The sequence below is a fragment of the Lepidochelys kempii genome, chromosome 22, assembly GCF_965140265.1.
Source record: "Lepidochelys kempii isolate rLepKem1 chromosome 22, rLepKem1.hap2, whole genome shotgun sequence".
NCBI lineage: Eukaryota > Metazoa > Chordata > Testudines > Cheloniidae > Lepidochelys > Lepidochelys kempii.
Window position 1 is genome coordinate 19,781,204 of NC_133277.1, and position 23,081 is coordinate 19,804,284.

The window sequence follows — 23,081 nt, forward strand, 5'->3', positions numbered from 1 at the left end:
TGAGCTGTCCCTAGTTTTCTCCAAAGGGGTTTGTTTTTAAGAGACTTTCATGATCACTCTGTGGGAGTCAATGAAGTGGCTCTTTGCTGTACTGTAGCATTATGAGGAGTTGCTTCCTCTTATTGCAACAGCTAGGGTAATCCTGTAGTGCTGCAGAGGGTAACTAGAGTAATTATTATAGCTACTGTAGAAATATTTAATTATGTTTTTTTTGCAAGAGATCAGCAGTGTATTTGTATTTAATTATTGTCATGCTGCCAGTCAGTATTACCTATTGTCTGCCTAACTGGAGGGCTTTTCTTAGACCCACCTGTTTCTCTGCAAGATAGGTCTGTTTTCTTAGTCCTTTCCTGAGAAGAGAGATGGTGATTGATAGGGGAGATATGTCAAATGAGGGTTGGATGGGTAAAGTTGTTTAGGATTACGAACTTGTGGGGTATTATCTTTAAGACCCATTAGTATATTCCTTTTTCCTCTCTAATTTATTCTGTAGTTAGTCTGGGGTGTGTTTTATATAAACTACACTATGCTTTTATCATGAAGTTTTTAAATCCATAAATATGCTGACAACTAAAGATGGTATTTTCAAATATACTAAGAGTTAAAGCTTCCTCCTTTGAAAACCCTAGTAAAAATTATTGCATATAGTACTTATTTTCAGTTCTCCGCTAATTCTTTCAACTCCTGTCTAGGAGTTACCACCTTTGAGTTCATTCCACCAGAATAAGCCATTCCCTTAAGAGACCATGATGCATCACAATTACATCAGCATTGTGTGATGACTTTGTATTAAAACTTCAAGAGACGCTGACAGTGCATCATGCATTAAGTCCCAGAAATGACTTCAGGACCAAGAAATTCCTGCAAATGGGACATGGGATTGTTCTGGTAACATTAAACTCCCTATTACAGGGAAATGGACCAGGATCACTACGTGTTTTGTGATTAAGTATTTCCTTCATTGGTTTAAAATGTACCTACTATTCTTGTCACTGAATGACCCCTTTTCTCCTATTATAGGACAGTGTATAAAAACGTATAGCATCTTCTTTATTTGTACAGTACCTAGCACAGTGGTGTCCCAGTTCATGACTAGGCCTGCTAGGTACTAGGATAAATAATAAAACAACCAATGTGACCACACTCCAGGATTTTGTTTGTGATTCTAGCAATTGTCAGAATTACTGAGCCAGCTGCAGCAGGGGCAAGGCAACGTTCAGTGTAGTAAAGAGTAATAGAGGCTGAATTTGATATTGACACACTGCACAAATCCAGAGATTTAGGTTTGGGCATTTGACAGGCTTACCCCTTTCTGCCCAAAAAAACCCCAACTATGAGCTGGGTGAAAGGCAGTCTTTCCACCTCTCAGTATCTGAACTGGAATGACAGTTATGATTTGGGTGCATCTCCTAAGTGGGAATTTGTGGCTACTGAATCTCTGGAGACCTGATTGGCTGAACTGGAGGAGCTAAGGGAGAGAAAAAGGTACATAGATGAGACTTTCCGGGACACAGTATAGTGGTACCATCCCAGTCTGACAGCCTATGTGTTGCTGAGGAGGCTGAAAGTTTCAGGGAAAGAGAACATCAAACTGGAGCAGAGGGAAACAATCCCATAGTTGGGACCCTCCTTCCAGATGATGGGGGAAAGAATCCCAGTTATTAGGAAGAAACAGGTAATAGTAACGGGGGAGTCGATCATTAGAAATATAGCTAGGTGGATTTGTGATGACAGGGAGAACAGGATGGTGAATTGCCTGCTAAGTACAAAGGTAACGGATCTCTTGAGACATCTAGATAGACTTATGTACAATGATGGGGAGGAGCCAGTGATCGTGGTACATGTAGGTACCAGTGACATAGGAAAAGATAGAGAGATCCATGTGCAGGGCCAGTTAGACAGGCAGAACTGCAGGGTCTCAATGCATGGATGAGATGACAGAGTAGGTAGGAGGGTATTAGGTTTATTAGGAAGTGGGGAATCTTTTGGGAAAGGAGGAGCCTATGCAGGAATGATGTGCTCCACCCAAACCAAAACAGAACCGGATTGCTGGCATGTAAAATTAAAAAGGTCATAGAGAAGTTTTTAAACTAAGGGCTGAGGGAAAGGAGACAGGTGTAGAGGGGCACACGGTTCGGACAGAGACATCCCACAGAGGAGGATAAGTTAACAGGGATTTTCTATATCCTAGTGAAGAGGAGAGGATAGAAGTTGATAAAGTACTGGTAGGAACTCAAGAGAAACAGTCAAATGAAAAAGAGTCCCATTCAATTCTATCACATGAAGGCAGGCAACTAAAAAGTGAGAGATTTTATAAGTGCTTGCATACAAATGCTAGAAGTCTAAATACTAAAATGGGTGAACTTGAGTGCCTGGTATTAAATGGGGATATTGATATCATATGCATCACAGAAACTTGGTGGAATAATGACAATCGACGAGACACGAACACCAGGATACAAAATACACGGGAATGACAGAATAGGTCATACTGGTGGGGGAGTGGCACTATATGTGAAAGAAATCATAGAATCAAATATAGTAAAAATCTTAAATGAATCAAACCGTACCATAGAATCTCTCTGGATAGAAATTCCATGTTTGAATAATAAGAGTATAGCAGTAGGAATACACTACCGACCACCTCACCAGGATGGTGATGATGGTCATTGTAAAATGCTCAGGGAGATCAGAGAGGCTCTAAAAGTAGAAAACTCAATAATAATGGGGGATTTCAACTATCCCCATATTGACTGGGTTCATGTCACCCTAGAAGGGATTCAGAAATAAAGTTTCTAGACACCATTCTTGGAGCAGCTGGTCCTGGCACCCACAAGGGGAGAGGTAATTATTGATTTAGTCCTAGGGGGAGCTCAGGATCTGGACCAAGAGATGAATATAGCTGACTAGACCATTATCTAATTAAATTTAACATCATTATAGGGGGGAAATACCAAAGAAGCCCACTGCAGTAGCATTGAACTTCAGAAAGGGGAACTATACAAAAATGAGGAAGCTAGTTAACCAGAAGTTAAAAGGAACAGTCACAAGAGTGAGATGCCTGCAAGGTGCATGGAAACGTTAAAAAAAACACACGATAATAGAGGCTCAAACTAAATGTATACCCCAAATTCAAATGAATAGTAAGCAGTCCCAAAATGCCATAATGGCTACATAAAAGAACAGGAGTACTTGTAGCACCATAGAGACTAACAAATTTATTAGAGCATAAGAGTAAAAGAAACAGAGGCAAAAAGATACCCTTTCAAAACTGAAAGTCAGATCCTATTGAGGAAAATAGAAAGCATAAACTCGAGCAAGTCAAGTGTAATTAGGCAGGCAGGCCTAAAAAGAATTAAGAGCAACTAGCAAAAGACACAAAAGCTAACAGCAAAAAAATATTTTAAGTACACCAGAAGCAGGAACGTTGCCAAACAATCACTGGGGCTACTTGGATGAGTGATGGACTAAAGGAGCACTCAAGGAAGATGAGGCCATTAAGGAGAAGCTCAATGAAATCTTTGCATTAGTCATCACTGCAGAGGATGTGATGGAGAGTCCCACACCTGAACCATTCTTTGTAGGTTGAGTCTTCCCCAAACTATCCCCCCAACGTGGGAAACATAAAGAAAAGAAGGAAACCTGGATCTGGGCCTGAAGATTTGTCTGTTCTGGAAGACCACTGAAGATATTGTACATAATAATACTTTGTACTTATGTAACTCCTTTTATTTGAGGATCTGAAAGGCTTAACATACATAACTCATTCAAGCCTCACCCTTCACCTCTTCTCCCCATGAAGAAAGTCAGAATAATTTGTTTCACAGATGGAGAAACTTAGTGCAGAGAAGTGAAATTATTTGCCCAAGGTCACACAGTGAACAATGGTAGAATTGGTATTAGAACTCAGAGGTGTGACTCTCAGCCTTCTGTTCTAACCATGAAACTATCCCTGTGAGCCTGACCCAGCACATCCTTATGTATAAAGAAAAGGAGTACTTGTGGCACCTTAGAGACTAACCAATTTATTTGAGCGTGAGCTACAGCTCACTTCATCGGATGCATACTGTGGAAACTGCCTTATGTACTATCCTTATGTATGTGCTTAATTCAAATTACATGAGTAATCAATCCCATTTACTAATCCCCAGTTATTTAGGCTTCTCACCATACTTGAAACTGAGCACATACATACTTGTACATTCAGTGCCTGTGTCTCCTTTTTTAAGAACAGGGTTTTGCCATTTTCCAGAATTTCTCCTCCCGTTGTACTTGCATGTTAGATAAATGACACCCAGCACAGATGTGATTGCACTTCAGTGGCGCTGTCTTTATATTCGTCCTGCTTATCTTCGCTCGGGTATCTTCTGAAAGCACTTATGGCTGATTGGGTGTAAAATGCCTCCCAATCACAATTCTCCACTCACATCGCAATAGCATCTTACATCCACAGTAAATGACTATACAAAATGCAAGGCTTGGGAGAATCAGACTCTAAAGAGCTGTTGTATAGAAGCCACTATATAAATATAAAATCTTATTTCTCTCACTACCACAGTACCACTCACTACCTGTATGAATTTGAGCAGTTCCCCATCTCTGCACTTCAATTTCCCCACCTGTATAACACAGGGATAATCAAGTATGACTACAGCAATCCAACACGCCAGTATCTGAATCTCCCAGAGGGAAGGGACCGTCTCCTTGCCTATCTACTTCTACATGTACTAACCCCTGATTATTCGAACACATCAGCTGAGACAGTGACACCCATCCGCCCTTCTTTGCCTTTCCCGTGCTGGAGGGACTGCAAGAGCCTGCTAGGGACGAGGCTTCTTTCTCATTTGGCCTCAGGGTGAATGAGTGGCTGCGTTTACAGTTTTGCAACAACAAAAACAAACCCCGCTGCTATTGCAGCAGCAGAGGCCGGATCCGTGCTCTCCGTGGCTTGTGGCGCTGTGGGGTCATTGAGAGAGCGCAGAAACCAAGGCACTCTCATTTCCTCTGGAGGAGGCGGAGCGGCGCCTTGAAGGAGTCCGCCCAGCAGGAGGCGGGGCGCCCTAGCTCCCTTGTCAGCATTAGCTCTGCGCACGCAGCCCCGGTTGGTGCAGCCCCGGTAGAAGCTCGGTTCCGCCTGAACCAGCCTCAGGGAGAGTGCAACTAAGGAGCGTATATGGAGCCGCCCAACAGCGGCTCGGCCAGCATGGAACGCGGAGCAGATACAATGTAGCAAGTGGATGAGCTGGGGAGAGACCGGGAGCCACCACCCTCGCCTATCATAAGGGAGACCGGTAGCGTCCTTCCCTCCTCCCTTTTCCCTGGAAATCCGTGTTTATCCCGGGAGTAGTGACTGAGATTTGGGCAGGCCCCGGCCCTTGAGATGCTCCCGTACAACTGCCGGAGATCGGGGTGAGGCCCTGGGCGGCTCCTCTCCCCCAATCATGCCTCCCGGACCCCCGTGAAACCCTTACTAGCCTCCCCGAAGTTGCTGAGCAGAGAGCACCATGGAGCTGGAGCTAGGCTGGGCGGCTCTGGTGCTGCTCTTCGCCGCCTCCCTGCTCACCGTCTCGGCCTGGCTGTTGCAGTATTCCCGGGGCGTGTGGAGCGGCCGGGGAAAGCCGGAGACCTCGGGAGGAGCTCTAAGGGAAGCAGGCATCTGGAAGTCCTTACTGAGACTGCGGGTGGCCCCGGACGGAGCTCCCGAGGAGGCGGTAGCGGGGGCCAGAGGGCTCCTTGCTTCGCTCTTCGCCTTCAGATCCTTCCGGGAGAACTGGCAGCGAGCTTGGGTGCGAGCCCTCAACGAGCAGGCCTGCAGGCACGGGGTAAGAGGCAGGGAGGAGGTGCTGGGCCGGAGCCGGGCATGGGGCAGTAACTCCAACTGGATTATGGGGTCAGCGTTTAGGGGATCGGGTGTTTGTACACCTCACAGAAATGTCACTTGAATAGCTGCTGTTAACCCCATTCTCTGTCTCCCCCAGCTCGTGTGAAATAGGCCTCCAAAGAACAAAATCGGGGTTGCCTATAAAGTGGCAAGTGGCATGAAAGGGAGGGGCTTTCATCCCTCCTCAGATTAACCTTAAAGTGCTCTGGAAAACAGAAATTGCTGTGGATTTCCCTGACTCCTGTCCAAATAATCTTTGAATGGACAATCCTTGAGGGGGCCATTTAGGGATCTGGGCCAAAAATTGGGGCTTGGTCCTGCTTTGAGCAGGGGGTTGGACTAGATGACCTCCTGAGGTCCCTTCCAACCCTGAGAGTCTATGATTCTATGATAAAGGGGGGGGGACTCTTCTGTAGCCCAAGTAGAGTGGGACATTGGGAACTGGGGTCTTGGCTTGTCCTTAGTCATGCAGTGTTAATAATGAGAATTCAAGTGCACTGAAACCAGAAATGGAAAGTAAAGTTTTCACAATCACGGTAATGGAAGTTAGAGATGGAAAAGACCTTTCAGAAAATCCCCACATTGTGCCAAGTCTCTTCCTTGTGGGACATCTGACCACTTGCATAAATGAACTTTTTTGTGTTATCATACAATAGTTACTTTCCCACTAATGCCCATAATTACTAAACCTGAGCATACTTTAAAATGAGACTTTTTATCCTTAACATTTCTGGTTTTAAGTTCTACCTTTTGCTCATTTGGAACAATGATAATAGACTAGATAATTTTATTTTCTGCCTTTCATGCACTAGCCTAATACTATGTTGCGGTTGTAAGCACTACAAGTATTTTAAGAATACTTTAAATATGAACTATTTTTGTTCTAAAAGATACTGAGATTTCTGTTTTAACAGTAAATTTTGTAAAACTATTTTCTAGCGCACAACTCTAAGTAATGTAAAACTATCTGACATTGCCAGTAAAAGGCTTCCACAGTAATCTTAACTTCTGAATTTCCTGGCCAATGTTCACTTTAATCTCTAAGCCTTACTATTGCATTATCGTAGGTTTTAGTATTGAATTTCCTAAAAAAGAACATTCCTAATTGAGTCCTCATGGAAACAAATGTAGCATCCCACAGTGCCTGCAAGGTGATGACTTTCATTCTGGACCCAAAGAGAGTACAGGTATAGTGGGTCCAGTATTTGAGGTTGCCTGCTGTGGTGGAAAGGTTTGTGGACGTCCTGGCCTTTCTAGAGTGTTAAGAGGTTGCTATAGGCTTCTAAAAGTCTGAGACAAAAGTCCCTGAAGGCTAGTTCAAAGTCATGTTCACACCAAAAAAGGAGATTGACAAGTTTATTATCTTTGTCACATCCAGGACTTTGCTGCCTCAATGAGAGAAGAAAATGGATATAAAATTTGTGTGTATTTTTGGGGAGGGAGGGAATGTTTTATCCAAGGGGAAAGCCCCATGTTGTTGCGGATTGCATTTGAAATGATAGTGCATAACAAAGCTGTGTGGAAGTATAGCCTGATCAGTGGAGCCTTGAGACCTAAACTCTCATTTCCATAATTATCTTCCACAGCATAAAGCCAAGTAACTTTCCCCTGTAATTCTGTTGTTAATTCACTTGCTTCAATGTAGATCTCAGGTGATTAACTTGCCTTCCCCCAAGTCTGTTTTGTGTATGTCAGCAAGTTAGTCAGTAATATTGAATGTAGCAAATCCTGTACAGCACAGGAAGAAACACTTGTCTTGTAATCTCTCATTTGCATATAAAATTACAGTAATATACCATTGATTTTTCAAATGCAAAGTGAAACACAGAAATTCAGTGTTCAGAAAGACAATCTCCTGATAGGATAATGAGGCTGACTGTAGACTTTGTATATGTTTTAGCTTATTATTTATGTATACAGTATATCAGAGGGCTATACAAATGTGGCATATTGTTTCATGTAGGAAATGTTACAGGAAGTGATTAAAATGACTTTGTTGTCCAGATAGTAACAGTTAGCCTAATAGGGCTCCCAAACTCAGTACTGACTGCCTTCCACAGTTTATGTTGCTAAAATAGGTTTTAACCTGGCCAAGAAGCAGAATGGAATAAATAAGAAAGCAATGTTATGAAATAAGGAGTATGATGAAAGTTCAGACCACATAAGTCTCTCTCAGCTTTACCACACGAGATATTGTCAAAGTTGCTATCAAAATTCAGGGTTCGTGAAGTCTAACTTTCACAAATGCTAAATTGAATAGAAACATTTAAAAAAATAATTCCATTGAAAGTTTGTTGAATATTTTCTGATGTTTTTTTTCAATCTAAACATTGCACTTTTTAGTGCAGTAATGCGCAACCACTGGCAAGGAAAACTCACTAGCAACTACTACTCCTGCTTGCCTTGTCCAAGCTGAAAGAAACCCACAACCTAAACAAGCAGCATGACTAAATTCTTTGTTTTAATAATCTCACGTGTTACTAGTTAAAAATATATTTAACCCAGCCGTGCACCAGAAGAGATGGTAAAAAGCATTTTATAAAGGTTAACAGTCTTAAAGCAAAAAGAAAAGGAGTACTTGCGGCACCTTAGAGACTAACCAATTTATTTGAGCATGAGCTTTCGGATGGGCTATCACCAGCAGGAGAGTGAATTTGTGTGGGGGGGTGGAGGGTGAGAAAACCTGGATTTGTGCTGGAAATGGCCCACCTGATGATCACTTTAGATAAGCTATTACCAGCAGGACAGTGGGGTGGGAGGAGGTATTGTTTCATATTCTCTGTGTATATATAAAGTCTGCTGCAGTTTCCACGATATGCATCTGAGGAAGTGAGCTGTAGCTCACGAAAGCTTATGCTCTAATAAATTGGTTAGTCTCTAAGGTGCCACAAGTACTCCTTTTCTTTTTGCGAATACAGACTAACACGACTGTTACTCTGAAACCTGTCATTAAGGTGCCACAAGTACTCCTTTTCTTAAAGCAGTGTGTTCCAGCCCATTAAGTGCCCTACTGTGGATATGGACTCTGCATCACAAAGGATGCAAGTACCTGGTGTGGCTACCCATTCTGTTGCAGCAGGAGAGTGAGTTTGTGTGTGTATGGGGGTGGGGGGGATGTGAGAAAACCTGGATTTGTGCTGGAAATGGCCCACCTTAATTATGCACATTGTAGGGAGAATGGTCACTTTGGATGAGTTATTACCAGCAGGAGAGTGAGTTTGTGTGTGTGGTTTTTGGGAGGGGGGTGAGGGGGTGAGAGAACCTGGATTTGTGGAGGAAATTGCCCAACTTTATTATCATGCACATTGTGTAAAGAGTTGTCACTTTGGATGGGCTATCACCAGCAGGAGAGTGAATTTGTGTGGGGGGGTGGAGGGTGAGAAAACCTGGATTTGTGCTGGAAATGGCCCACCTGATAATCACTTTAGATAAGCTATTACCAGCAGGACAGTGGGGTGGGAGGAGGTATTTTTTCATATTCTCTGTGTATATAAAGTCTGCTGCAGTTTCCACGGCATGCATCCGATGAAGTGAGCTGTAGCTCACGAAAGCTCATGCTCAGATAAATTGGTTAGTCTCTAAGGTGCCACAAGTACTCCTTTTCTTTTTGCCATTCTGTTGCTGTGTTGTGGGTTCCTGATGTGGTTGCATGGCCTGTCATAACATAGAATATCAGGGTTGGAAGGGACCTCAGGAGGTCATCTAGTCCAACCCCCTGCTCAAAGCAGGACTAATCCCCAATTTTTGCCCCAGATCCCTAAATGGCCCCCTCAAGGATTGAGTTTACAACCCTGGGTTTAGCAGGCCAATGCTCAAACCACTGAGCTATCCCTCCCCCAACGATACTATATCCAAAGGGTGAGAGAGAAGATATAATCTGTCAGGGGAACTGTACGTTTCAATGTCTTCAGCGCTGGTTTTAATCTTGTAAAATACCTGTAGAAATGTAAGGAAAAGTGCCTGGCCTCCTCTCTTTAGGTTTAGGGGTCTTTCCAGCCCTTCCTCTTGGGCTGGGGATTGTCTGTCAAGTTGCTCCCTCCTTTGGTGCAGAGGCCCAGGGCTCCTCTTGTGGATTTCAGCCAGCTTCTCCTCCAGCAGGTGTGCTTCTCCAATTAGTCCCGGGCTCTGAGGGGTCAGCAGGGAGGCAGCCTTCTCCTGTTAATGTGTGAATGCCCTGAGGGAAGAGACAGAATATATACAGCTCTCGTTCCCAGACTAACTCTACAAGACTCCTGCTCCTTAGAAGAATACTAGCACGTTTTCTCCAAACACAGACTATTTCTCAGGACCACTTCCTCTCTCCCCATATCTGCCTTTGTGACTTTCCTAGATCCTTAGGTACCCCATCTAAAGAGGCCACACCCATGGGACAGGAGTGGGATGCCTCTAGACCCTACTGCCTTTAAGGGGATGGACTACCCTGTCGAGGTGTTTTGATGGGAGGGTGGATTAGCTAAACAGAGACAAAGCGTGGAAGAGGGGACACAAAAAGGCCTCCATGGTGCAAAAGGGTTAAAGCACCAGCTTTTCACCTCAGGACGCCTCGGTTCAAAATTAGGTCTCAAGCAAAAATTACTTTTTCACTTCTTGTCTTAAACACTTGTTCATGTTTCGGATCAGCCATTTGCATCACAGCTATGGCTCTTGTTTGGATGAACTCAGAGCTGGAATTGTAGGGCAGCTGCAGGTTAGGACAGAGATGTCAGCAGACTAGTGTGCCAGGAGCCCATCACTGAAAGAGCAGCAGGACTCTGGGTCAGGATGGAGGAACATTGGCAGAATTTTTGCCTGAGATCCCAGGACTGTTGTAGCAGACGGTCTGCAGATTGGAGCTCAGGGAGCATTTGGTTTATGCTCAGGTACCTTTATAACTAGCGAGACTCTTTTGAGTGTGAAGGTTGCATCATGATTAGGTAGCTGCAGCTAATAATAATTAGGTAATAATGATTAGGTAGTAGCAGCTGGAATCTTTTTTTTTTTCTGAAGCTGCAGGAAAAGCTGCAGTTTGGCTCTTGTACTCTCTCCAGGTTTTTCATTCTCCTTATGGGGGGGGGGGACATGTCCAGCCTCATGCTGACCTCTAATAAGGAGCAACATCTGAACCTGCCTCCCAGCAGGTGAGCTCCCATGACACTGTAATACCCAGTGTTTTATCTGCTGTGCTGTGAAATAGAAGCACAGCTCTAGGCATCTTGCTTTCTCTCTGTCCTCTCCTAAACCCTAGCCATCTCTGCAGGCCCAGAGGGGAATCACTCCAAAAGAACAGAGCAGCTCACCCCCAGATTGGCTGTGGATGGAAGTCAAAGTGAGGCATCTTTCTGAGTGGCAAAAACAAATGCAAGGACAGGGATGCTCAGATTCCTCCGGAGAGGACAGAAATTAAGATCTGGAGTCCTCTCTTCAGCAACAAGCTGGGGGCGCCATAGCTTGAGGCGCTGAAATAGTGGGATGTTGATTCTCTGGGGAGAAGGGAAGCAGAACTTGAAGGTGGTGGCTGCCATATTTACTCAATGCGGTGAGATGTCAGACATCCTGAGGGTATACTGCAAAATGCAAATACAGGTCTAGCCGCTGCGCTTATGTGACAGCATGCTTCCCAGAAGCAGATTGCAGCTGTGGAGAGGGAGGTACTTGCCTACTGCCACCTGGAGGCAAAAGCTCTGGGAGTGTTGTCCATTTTGTTATCTCAGTAGCAGACCCCACCACCACTTGTGTACTCCTCCATATTTCGCACAGTTTTCCCCTGTGGTTGGAGTGTCGTCTACATTACATGAGCTGGGTTCATGAGCTTAAAGCTTTATCAAGGCCTTTTTTTAAAAAAAAAAAAAACTTTTCCAAATCTGGAGACCGGCAACTAAACTGGAATTGATGCGGGGGGCAGGTAGAATCAAACCCAGCTTGAAATAATTTGGCCCCAAAAACAAATTGTTAAAGCAGATTGGCATCAGCCACAACCCCCCATGTGATCTGACATTGCCATCTCTGTCACTGCAGTCCCTCTGCCTTTGACACAGTGTTCTTTCACGTGATTTATGTATTCACCAAAACCCTCCTAGTGTGACTGCAGCTCCTGTCTGTTTCTTGTTTCTCTTTCCCCGCTCTCTCTCCCTAAAAAATCTTTGCTGCTGCCCTTAGTGAGTTCATGGGTAACAAGCAAAGAACTGAGCAGATGCTCTTGTTGATGCTATTTCTTGAAAGCCACGTTGCCATGTGAGGGGGTTTGGGATTCTGAAGTGTCTCTGGCCCCAAGGAGAACTATGTGGGGTAACTTTGTAGCTGCGACTGGGTTGCCAGACTCTATTCTGAAATATTGGTTTTGGGGATGCAGCAGCCATGGATGCTTGGGTTCAGATATCATGGGTTGCTATAATTTCCATCCATGCTGAGATCTGTGTTTAACGGATACCTCCTGAGTGATACCTTTTTGTAATATCCTAGGGCTGAATGCATAAGGAGCTATTCATAAACAAAGCCTTTGAGCTATGGAGCGTTGGCAAGGAAGAGTTCCTCTCCCTATGCTGTGTGCGCGGCTGGGTACTGATTTCTATCTGAGCCTCCAGTGGTGAACTTGTACCCCTCAGCATGATGCTGTCATAGCTACAGATATTATTTGTCATGGAATCCTCCAGCCCTTGTTTAAATCTCCCAGGGCCTCCTCAGGCTGGGAATTTCACAAGCCAACTCCATGCCATGCAAGGAAGTCTTTCCTCTTATTCATTCTGAATGTGCCTACTCTCACTGTCACCCACTTGTCCTCTTGTATGGATGCTGCTCTGCGCTCACGCTGTTCTCACGTGACTGCCATATAACATTTCTGGAAGCCTCTTGTTGGAGTTGCTAACATTCCTTGAAATGGCTTTTAGATAAATTGACCTTGTTTGGGGACTAACTAGATTCTCTCACCCCAGAGTTCAGTCCAAATCACATTTGAAGAGAGTCTTCAGCAACCACCAGCGGTGAATATAAGTCACGTGACCTGCACAGACCAGGCAGACCACAGTATGGTAAGGCACTGCCGTTCTCCATTTTGCTGTGCTCTGTATCTTTTCACTGAGTGCTAGTGTATATTCTACAATATACTTGGCCTTTAAGACTGGGACAATGGATGCAGGAATGGGGCTGCAGGCCAGGGTTGAGATGTCAGAGCTATGAGGAGGGGGCCACTCGATATTGGAATAGCTGTAGGGGCAAGCTCCAGTCTAGGATAGTAGTGGGGGTGCAGGTCAGGAGTTGACTGAGCTGGCTGGGGAAATTGACACAGTGCTTGCATCTTGCACTATTCTTGGCTCTGACCAGTGCTGTTGGACTCTCAACATCACAGCCTTACAATTCAAAACAGAGGGGACCCTGTAAAACAGAGGTGATTCAGTAAGAGTACATCAAAGATTTAAGCAACAAATTCTTGAGGTAACTGTGGTCACACCATGAGCACCCCTTGACAGTCCTCTCCAGTCATTTGCATTCCCCTAGCTTCTGTCTGTTTCCCCTTCAACCCAATTCTCTCAGGGAGGCTGCTGCAGACTCTCCTCTCTCTTCTGTCCAGGTGTTGCACTGTCATCTGTCAGCTGATGCTGTGAAGTTCCCAGTCTCTGTCACTCAGCAGTCTCCAGCTGCTGTTTCCGTGGATACCTATCATGTCACCTTAGCTCTGCTGCAGGCCCAGGTAATGAATGCTAAATTGCTGGGTTAAAGACTTCCTCTTTCCCTGTCCCCTAACTGTTCTACAAGTCTGCAGGAGGGAAGAGCTGGCATGAGTCACGATAACAATCCTCCTGTCAAAATTGTGGGGTTAGCAGGATTTCCCTGAGCTGTGCGTTCAGGGAGCTGCTTTCTGAGAATCATGATATAAAACTTACTATAGACCAGGAGCGGCCAACCTGAGCCTGAGAAGGAGCCAGAATTTACGAATGTACGTTGCCAAAGAGCCACAGTAATATGTCAGCAGCCCCCATAAGCTCCTCCCAGTGCGTCCCGATGATCAGCGCCTCCCCCTCTCTTCCCACACCTCCTGATCAGCTGTTTTGTGGTGTGTAGGAGGCTCGGAGGGGGAGAAGCAAGGGCATACATAGCAGCTTCAGGGGAGAGGGCAGGAAGGAGTGGAATGGCGGCAGGGCCTGTGGCAGACCCAGGGGTTGAGCAGTGAGCACCATCCCGCACATTGGAAAGTTGGCGCCTGTAGCTCCAGCCCCGGAGTTAGTGCCTATATAAGGAGCCGCATATTAACTTCTGAAAAGCCGCATGTGGCTCCGGAGCCACAAGTTGACCACCCCTGCTATAGACCCTGTCTATGTAGGCATAACAAAATCCAGTGACTGGATTTCTGAGGCATGGTAATGGCCTATTTGTGTTTTTGTAACATGCTGTTTTTTGCCAGGCTGGACAGGAAGCATGGAGTCCACATAGTCAGGCTCTACTGCAAAATGTGAAAGAGCTCTGTGACCCATCTGTGTTATAAACAAAGGATTTTTTTTGTCTGCGGGAAAATAAATCCATAATTGGGAAACTCTGTGTTTAGCTCTGTTGATCCAGGGTTCCTTACCTCACTCATAAGAAGTTTTCTCCCTTTTGACCGTTTCATTTATTGGGTATCTCCAAACTTTTCCCAGAGAACAGCCCTTTTAATCCCAAATTAATTTAAAAGAAAAATAACTCCCAATAGCTTCCTGCTGAGTTGTTTGTAAGATCCTTCTTGAAAGCCTCCAAGGTCTGGGCTCCTTCTGAAGAAAGCATTGTTGGAAATGCATTTTTACTGAGACTGTGTTGCTCAGTGGGATTGGGGAATGGAGCAGTGGAGCCTTCTGCATTGAAGTTACAGATTCAAATCCAGCCCAGGTTGTATTTGCCCATTTCCAGGCTATTTGGTGGCCCAGTTGGTTCTCAATCCAGTTCCCCCCCAAAATTGTCATTACTGTAAATGTCCGTGCTCAGAACTGGAAATGGTTGGTTGATTGGTCTCAGCGGAGGTCCTGTATTAATAGCCAATTTGTTCTTCATCGTGTCACCTTCCAGGCTTTCTGTTCAATCTGTGAAATAATGAGACATATTATAGTCTTATTCTCCTCTCACCAATCTCTGTGCTTCACATAGAGGTGAGAAATCAGGATGGCTATTACTGATCTTTCTTTGAGTCAGTGAGGTTTTCTGGGATGGTTCTTACCTCTCTGGACTCTGAATATCATGCTGGCATACCATAAGCATGGCATACCATAAGCAAGCCCTCTGTTTACAAACTATTTGGCACAGATTGGTTTGTGATGGTTCTCTTTGCCTTTCACCGTACTAGGTTACATGAGGCCCTGTTGGTGATTTAATCCCAAATCAATGAACAGGGCATCTAATAACAAGTTGATTCCTAATGGTCCTCTTTTGACCTGAGCCAGGTGGAGATCCGTTTGGAGGAGATGAAGAATGAGGGCCTGCTGGTGTCATGGACATTCAAGGACCGACCAGACTTGAACCTTTCAGTTGTTCCGAAACTTCAGCCTCGTGAAGTGAGCAAACTGGAGGAGCAAGGAAGTGGGGCTGGGGCTGAGAACAGGCATGGTGGACTGAACCCAGTACTGGGCTGTAACTTGGGAAAGGCAAGGAGCTGGCAGCCTTTCCTCTCTATACCCTTGTCTATATTAGTATCTTTTGATTGTTTGATTAAAGGGCGAGGAGTGGGATCTTCCACTCTTGAACTAGCGTTGGTGCAGCACCACCAGTTGAAGCACGAGTGTAGACAAGGTGCCAGCAGCTACAGCTGTTCTAGCTACGCTCTCCGAGCAGGGCGAGATGCTTGTGTACACAAGTTCTCCCAGCATTGCTGCCAGTGGTGGAGCTGCTACAGGAGGAGAGTTCCTCAAAAAAGTTAGTGCAGCACAACCCACAATATCAACCGCTTAACGAAGTGGACACTGGTGCACTTGTGCCCCCTACAGCATTTCCTGTTTAGTCCCTCCAATCCCATAAGTCTTAATTGTGTGGTATGTGTGTACTGAGAATCTGGCTTCCCCCGGCTTCTTCTTTCTGACTCAGTGTAGCAATCCAGCTGCTGTCTCCAAAGTGCAGCAGGTTCGTCACTCATCCGTCTCACACGCTTGTGATAGTTTGGGGAGCTCTAATGACTATTGTCATGATTTGGAGTGAATGCAGCTCCTGGGGAAATTGCAGGCACTTGGCCTTAACCCATTTGCTTTGAAACACTGTGAGAGTATGGATGTCTGTGCATGTACACCGTGTATATATAAGCTGTACTATGTACATAAGCTGTGAGTGACACACCTGGTTTACCCCTTTTTAGGAACCCTAGAGGGAATGCAATATAGACAAATGGCATGGGCTGAGTATGACCCTGTGGGAGGTGGACTGGGGCCGTCTTAATGGCTTTGATAAGAAATCAGGAAAGCAAATTATCTTCTAAGGAGGAAACTGTTCCGGTAACTTGGCTTGTTTTGGTTTTTTTGGGGGGGTCTTTTTCATTTTGGTTTGCTGGGAAGAAGAATGATGTGAAAGTGGATCTGTCCACCATAAAGGACCTGATTGAGGACTCAGTTGTCAGCACCCAGCCTGCCATGATGGTGAATCTGAAGGCATGCACTGCTGGTAGTAATGTGGTAAGCCTCTCCTAATTTTCAGCCTAATTAGCCTGTGGAAGTCACTGCAACAAGATTACCAAGGTTAAGAGCATGGCATGAATCAAAAAGCGTTAGATGTGTTTGGGGAGGTTAATACTCTCCATTATATTGCTGGGATTAAAACTACATGGCTGTTAACTCATTTTTTAGGTCATAAAATGGCTATTAACTGCCAGGAATTAGGAAGAAACTTCCCCTATGGGTTAAATCCATAACTGTCTATTATAGGCTTTTTCTACCTTTTTCTGGAATAGTGGGTGCTGGCCACTTTGAGATGGGGAAACCAGACTAGATAAGAACATTGGTTTGATGTCTGGTAATCCTCTTTTCCTTCCCCGTATGCCTTGAAAGCAGTGGGGATTGGGGAAGATCGCTGGCTGGCTGGCTGATATCTATTAGAGGAGGGGTGGGCAAACTACGGCCACATCCGGCCTGCTAGTCATTTTAATCCGGCCCATTAGCTCCTGCTGGGGAACAGGGTCTGGGGCTTGCCCTGCTCTGGCACTCCAGCTGAGGAGCAGGGTCGGGGGCCACTCTGCACGGCTTCTGGAAGCAGCAGCATGTCCCCCCCCCGCCTCTCCAGCTCCTATGCGTTGGGGCAGCCAGGGGGCTCTGCTCCACATGCTGCCCCTTCCCCATGCACTACCCACACAGTTCCTGTTGGCTGGAACCATGGCCAGTGGGAACTGTGGGGGCGGTGCCTGTGGATGGGGCAGCGCACAGCAGAGCTGCCTGGCTGCGCCTCTGCGTAGGAGCCGGAGCGGGGACATGCCGCTGTTTCCGGGAGCCACTTGAGGTAAGCACCGCCCGGAGCCTGCACCCCCAAGCCACCCTCCCGTGCCCCCTATCCAAACCCCTCAATCGCAGCCCAGAGCACCCTCCTACACCCCAACCTCTCGTCCCCAGCCTCGCCCCAGAGCCTGCACTCCCAGCCAGAATCCTCACCGCCCCCACCACCCATGCCCCAACCCCCTGTCCCAGCCCTGATCCCCCTCCTGCCCTCTGAACCCCTCGGTCCCTGCCTGGAGCACCCTCCTGCACCCCAAACCCCTCATCTCCCAGTCCCACCCACATCCGCAGCCAGAACCCTCACCCCCCACACCACATCCCGGAGCCCTCTCCTGCACCCTGAACTCCTCATTTCTGGCCCCACATAGAATCGTAGAATATCAGGGTTGGAAGGGACCTCAGGAGGTCATCTAGTCCAACCCCCTGCTCAAAGCAGGACCAATCCCCAATTAAATCATCCCAGCCAGGGCTTTGTCAAGCCTGACCTTAAAAACTTCTAAGGAAGGAGATTCCACCACCTCCCTACGTAACGCATTCCAGTGTTTCACCACCCTCCTAGTGAAAAAGTTTTTCCTAATATCCAACCTAAATCTCCCCCACTGCAACTTGAGACCATTACTCCTCGTTCTGTCATCTGCTACCACTGAGAACAGTCTAGATCCATCCTCTTTGGAACCCCCTTTCAGGTAGTTGAAAGCAGCTATCAAATCCCCCCTCATTCTTCTCTTCCGTAGACTAAACATCCCCAGTTCCCTCAGCCTCTCCTCATAACTCAAATGTGTTCCAGTCCCCTAATTATTTTTGTTGTCCTCCGCTGGACTCTTTCCAATTTTTCCACATCCTTCTTGTAGTGTGGGGCCCAAAACTGGAGACAGGACTCCAGATGAGGCCTCACCAGTGTCGAATAGAGGGGAACGATCACGGCCCTCCATCTGCTGGCAATGCCCCTACTTATACATCCCAAAATGCCGTTGGCCTTCTTGGCAACCAGGGCACACTGTTGACTCATATCCAGCTTCTCGTTCACTGTAACCCCTAGGTCCTTTTCTGCAGAACTGCTGTCTAGTCTGTAGCGGTGCATTGGATTGGTCTGTCCCAAGTGCAGGACTCTGCACTTGTCCTTGTTGAACCTCATCAGATTTCTTTTGGCCCAATCCTCTAATTTGTCTAGGGCCCTCTGTATCCTATCCCTACCCTCCAGCGTATCTACCTCTCCTCCCAGTTTAGTGTCATCTGCAAACTTGCTGAGGGTGCAATCCACACCATCCTTCAGATCATTTATGAAGATATTGAACAAAACCGGCCCCAGGACCGACCCTTGGGGCACTCCACTTGATACCGGCTGCCAAGTAGACATGGAGCAATTGATCGCTACCCGTTGAGCCCGACGATCTAGCCAGCTTTCTGTCCACCGTATAGTCCATTCATCCAGCCCATACTTCTTTAACTTGCTGGTAAGAATACTGTGGGAGACCGTGTCAAAAGCTTTGCTAAAGTCAAGGAACAACATGTCCATTGTTTTCCCTTCATCCACAGAACCAGTTATCTCGTCATTGAAGGCAATTAGATTAGTCAGGCATAACTTGCCCTTGGTGAATCCATGCTGACTGTTCCTGATCGCTTTCCTCTCCTCTAAGTGTTTCAGAATTGATTCCTTGAGGACCTGCTCCATGATTTTTCCAGGGACTGAGGTGAGGCTGACTGGCCTGTAGTTCCCAGGATCCTCTTTCTTCCCTTTTTTAATGATGGGCACTACATTAGCTTTTTTCCAGTCGTCCAGGACTTCTCCCGATCGCCATGAGTTTTCAAAGATAATGGCCAATGGCTCTGCAATCACATCCGCCAACTCCTTTAGCACTCTCGGATGCAACGCATCCGGCCCCATGGACTTGTGCACTTCCAGCTTCTCTAAATTGTCCCAAACCACTTCTTTCTCCACAGAGGGCTGGTCACCTCCTCCCCATGCTGTGCTGCCCAGTGCAGCAGTCTGGGAGCTGACCTTTTTTGTGAAGACAGAGGCAAAAAAAGCATTGAGTACATTAGCGTTTTCCACATCCTCTGTCACTAGGTTGCCTCCCTCATTCAGTAAGGGGCCCACACTTCCCTTGACTTTCTTCTTGTTGCTAACATACCTGAAGAAACCCTTCTTGTTACTCTTAACATCTCTTGCTAGCTGCACCTCCAGGTGTGATTCGGCCTTCCTGATTTCACTCCTGCATACCCGAGCAATATTTTTATACTCATCCCTGGTCATTTGTCCAATCTTCCACTCCTTGTAAGCTTCTTTTTTGTATTTAAAATCAGCAAGGATTTCACTGTTAAGCTAAGCTGGTCGCCTGCCATATTGACTATTCTTTCTACACATCGGGATGGTTTGTCCCTGTAACCTCGATAAGGGTTCTTTAAAATACAGCCAGCTCTCCTGGACTCCTTTCCCCCTCATGTTATTCTCCCAGGGGATCTTGCCCATCTTGTTTCCTGAGGGAGTCAAAGTCTGCTTTTCTGAAGTCCAGGGTCCGTATTCTGCTGCTTTCCTTTCTTCCTTGTGTCAGGATCCTGAACTCGACCATCTCATGGTCACTGCCTCCCAGGTTCCCATCCACTTTTGCTTCCCCTACTAATTCTTTCTGGTTTGTGAGCAGCAGATCAAGAAGAGCTCTGCCCCTAGTTGGTTCCCCCAGCACTTGCACCAGGAAATTGTCCCCTACATTTTCCAAAAATTTCCTGGATTGTCTGTGCACCGCTGTATTGCTCTCCCAGCAGATATCAGGATGACTGAAGTCTCCCATGAGAACCAGGGCGTGCGATCTAGTAACTTGTGCGAGTTGCTGGAAGAAAGCCTCGTCCACCTCATCCACCTGGTCCAGTGGTCTATAGTAAACTCCCACCACGACATCACCCTTGTTGCTCACACTTCTAAACTTAATCCAGAGACTCTCAGGTTTTTCTGCAGTTTCATACTTTAGCTCTGAGCAGTCATACTGCTCTCTTACATACAGTGCAACTCCCCCACCTTTTCTGTCCTTCCTCAACAGCTTATATCCATCCATGACAGTACTCCAGTCAGGTGAGTTATCCCACCAAGTCTGTTATTTCAATCACATCATAATTCCTTGACTTTGCCAGGACTTCCAGTTCTCCCTGCTTGTTTCCCAGGCTTCGTGCATTTGTGTATAGGCACTTGAGATAACCCGCTGATCGCCCCTCTTTCTCAGTATGAGGCAGGAGCCCTCCCCTCTCACGTGCTCCTGCTCGTGCTTCCTCCCGGAATCCCACTTCCCCACTTACCTCAGGGCTTTGGTCTCCTTCCCCGGTGAACCTAGTTTAAAGCCCTCCTCACTAGGTTAGCCAGCCTGCTTGCGAAGATGCTCTTCCCTCTCTTTGTTAGGTGGAGCCCATCTCTGCCTAGCATTCCTCCTTCTTGGAACACCATCCCATGGTCAAAGAATCCAAAGCCTTCTCTCTGACACCACCTGCGTAGCCATTCGTTGATTTCCACGATTCGACGGTCTCTACCCAGGCCTTTTCCTTCCACGGGGAGGATGGACGAGAACACCACTTGCGCCTCAAACTCCTTTATCGTTCTTCCCAGAGCCACGTAGTCTGCAGTGATCCGCTCAAGGTCATTCTTGGCAGTATCATTGGAGAAGCAGGAAGGGGTAGCAATCCAAGGGCTTGATGAGTCTCGGCAGTCTCTCCGTCACATCGCGAATCTTAGCTCCTGGCAAGCAGCAGACTTCTCGGTTTTCCCGGTTGGGGCGGCAGATAGATGACTCAGTCCCCCTGAGGAGAGAGTCCCCGACCCCTACCACCCGCCTCCTTCTCTTGGGAGCGGTGGTCGTGGAACCCACAACCCTAGGACAGTGCATGTCATGCCTTCCAATCGGCGGAGTCTCCTTCTGCTCCCTTCCATCAGACGTATCATTTGGTCCACTCTCCGCATTAGTACCTGTGGAGAGAACATGAAAACGGTTACTTATCTGTATCTGCGTTGCTGGTAGATGGACGTTCCCCTTTTTCTTCTGGAGGTCACATGATGCCAAATTTCTTCACCGTCCTCCTGTCCCCGATGTGCAGTCTGCTCTGAATCTTCAGAACCTTGTGCCCGTAGAAGCATATCCTGACGTCTGTCCAGGAAATCTTCAGTTTCTCTTATGCAACGCAGAGTCAATACCTGTTGCTCCAGACCTTGAACCTTCTCTTCCAGTATGGAGACCAGCTTGCACTTTGTACAGACAAAGTCGCTTCTGTCCTATGGAAGAAAGACAAACATAGCACATCCAGTACAGGTCACAACAGCTGAACACCCCCCATCCATATTACCTTCCTTCTATGAGCTTCCCACCCCAAAGCCTGCACCCCCAGCCAGAGCCCTCACCCCCTCCTGCACCCCAACCCCCATTTTGTGAGCATTCGTGGCCCGCCATACGATTTCCATATGCGGATGTGTCCCTTGGGTCAAAAAGTTTGCCCACACCTGTATTAGAGTGTTAAAGGAACAGAGGAAATGGAATCTGGGCTGAAGAGTGGGGACTGGATGTGCAGGTGAGTGCAGAGGAGACCACCCAGAAACGGTAATTAACCAGCTAATAGAATGTATGACTTATTTCACCTATCCTCCATAGGCAGTGCAGACTTGTTCCCTATAGTCAGTTCCTCTGTTTGCTCTGTTGTCTTAAGCAATGGTGCTCTCATAGTCCCTTCCCTGCACAGGCTCCTCCACAGATTAATAGGCTGTGGGCTGCTCTGGGACCAGCTCAAGTTCATGAATGGCTTCTCTGCTGTATTCATGCTGGATACCATGAGTTGCCATAGGACAATCAGGGATGCATAGCATAACAGTCAGTACTGCATTTTGTTGATTGAGGTTATTCAGCCTCCTTCTCACTGAGCTATGTCTTCTCTTTTAATGTTCCCATCTGGCCTACTGTGGTCCTTTTACTCCAATCTGTTGGTTGGAGAAAGGGATTAGTGGGGGTGTTTCAGTTAGGCATCGTTGATCTGTCTACCTCCTATTTTATTCCTCAGATGTCCTGTGAAAAACTGTCCCGAGAGTCCCCATCTAATATAGTGGCCCCGACGGTGTCCAAGTTGCTTCTCCGGCATATGCAGGTGCTCAACTTGAGCTGTGAGGAGGAAGGAGGTAAGAAGGGAGAAACCAGTCTCCCTTCGGGGGAGGGGGTGTAAGTGTGTTTGACTTCAGAGGATGAAAAGACACTTTGCTCTGATGGTCTTCAGGGTGTGGGCTGGAGGGATGCCAGCATGCTGAGCAATATCCTAATAATTCACTCTGTAGAACTCTGATCCTCTCATCCTCATTTCCATTTCCCCTGAGCCGTGTTCTCTATCCCAGGAGGTGGGAAGCTATGCTGTGTAGCCGAGCTAGACAGTCCTCTGCAGCAGAAGTGGACAAAGCCAGCGAGAGCAAGCATTTCCAGCACTGCAGCAGCAGTGGAGTGGAATGAGGAGCTCATGCTGTAAGGAGCAGGTGTTTGCTTTTTCAGCTAAGGGAGGGTTGCAGCCAGTGTGCCAGGTCTCTGGGGTACATTAGGGATGGGTATATTTCCGATGCCAACTATCCTAGATGTAAATTCCTTTGTATTGGCAGAAGTTAGTGTTCATATCCCTGCTGTTCCCATCCTGAGTACCCATGTAGTTTTTCTAGTGCACCCCAATCCAGATAATAATTTCACTTCTGATTTGTAGCACTGCTGCTCCACCTCCCCTTACGTTCTTTGCAGCTGTGCAAGTGCATCTCACATTTGGAGCAGGAGCCTTCTTCTATCACCCCCCAC

The 23,081-nt window shown here is 46.6% G+C and overlaps 1 protein-coding gene across 11 annotated transcripts in view; it reads left to right on the forward strand.

Annotated features, from left to right (window-relative positions):
- Positions 1-23,081, forward strand: part of C2CD2L (C2CD2 like) — a 40,630-nt gene that overhangs the window by 716 nt on the left and 16,833 nt on the right. For 2 of the 11 annotated variants that reach the window (XM_073320656.1, XM_073320648.1), the window contains exons 2-8: positions 693-5,822; positions 12,790-12,885; positions 13,425-13,544; positions 15,262-15,462; positions 16,360-16,476; positions 22,315-22,429; positions 22,640-22,763. In XM_073320656.1, the coding sequence (XP_073176757.1) occupies positions 5,505-5,822; positions 12,790-12,885; positions 13,425-13,544; positions 15,262-15,462; positions 16,360-16,476; positions 22,315-22,429; positions 22,640-22,763 (1,091 nt within the window). In that variant the 5' untranslated portion in view covers positions 693-5,504. Of the gene's footprint in view, positions 1-692; positions 5,823-12,789; positions 12,886-13,424; positions 13,545-15,261; positions 15,463-16,359; positions 16,477-22,314; positions 22,430-22,639; positions 22,764-23,081 lie in introns of those variants that run through there. The other 9 variants (XM_073320651.1, XM_073320649.1, XM_073320652.1 and 6 more) reach the window with 9 other exon arrangements.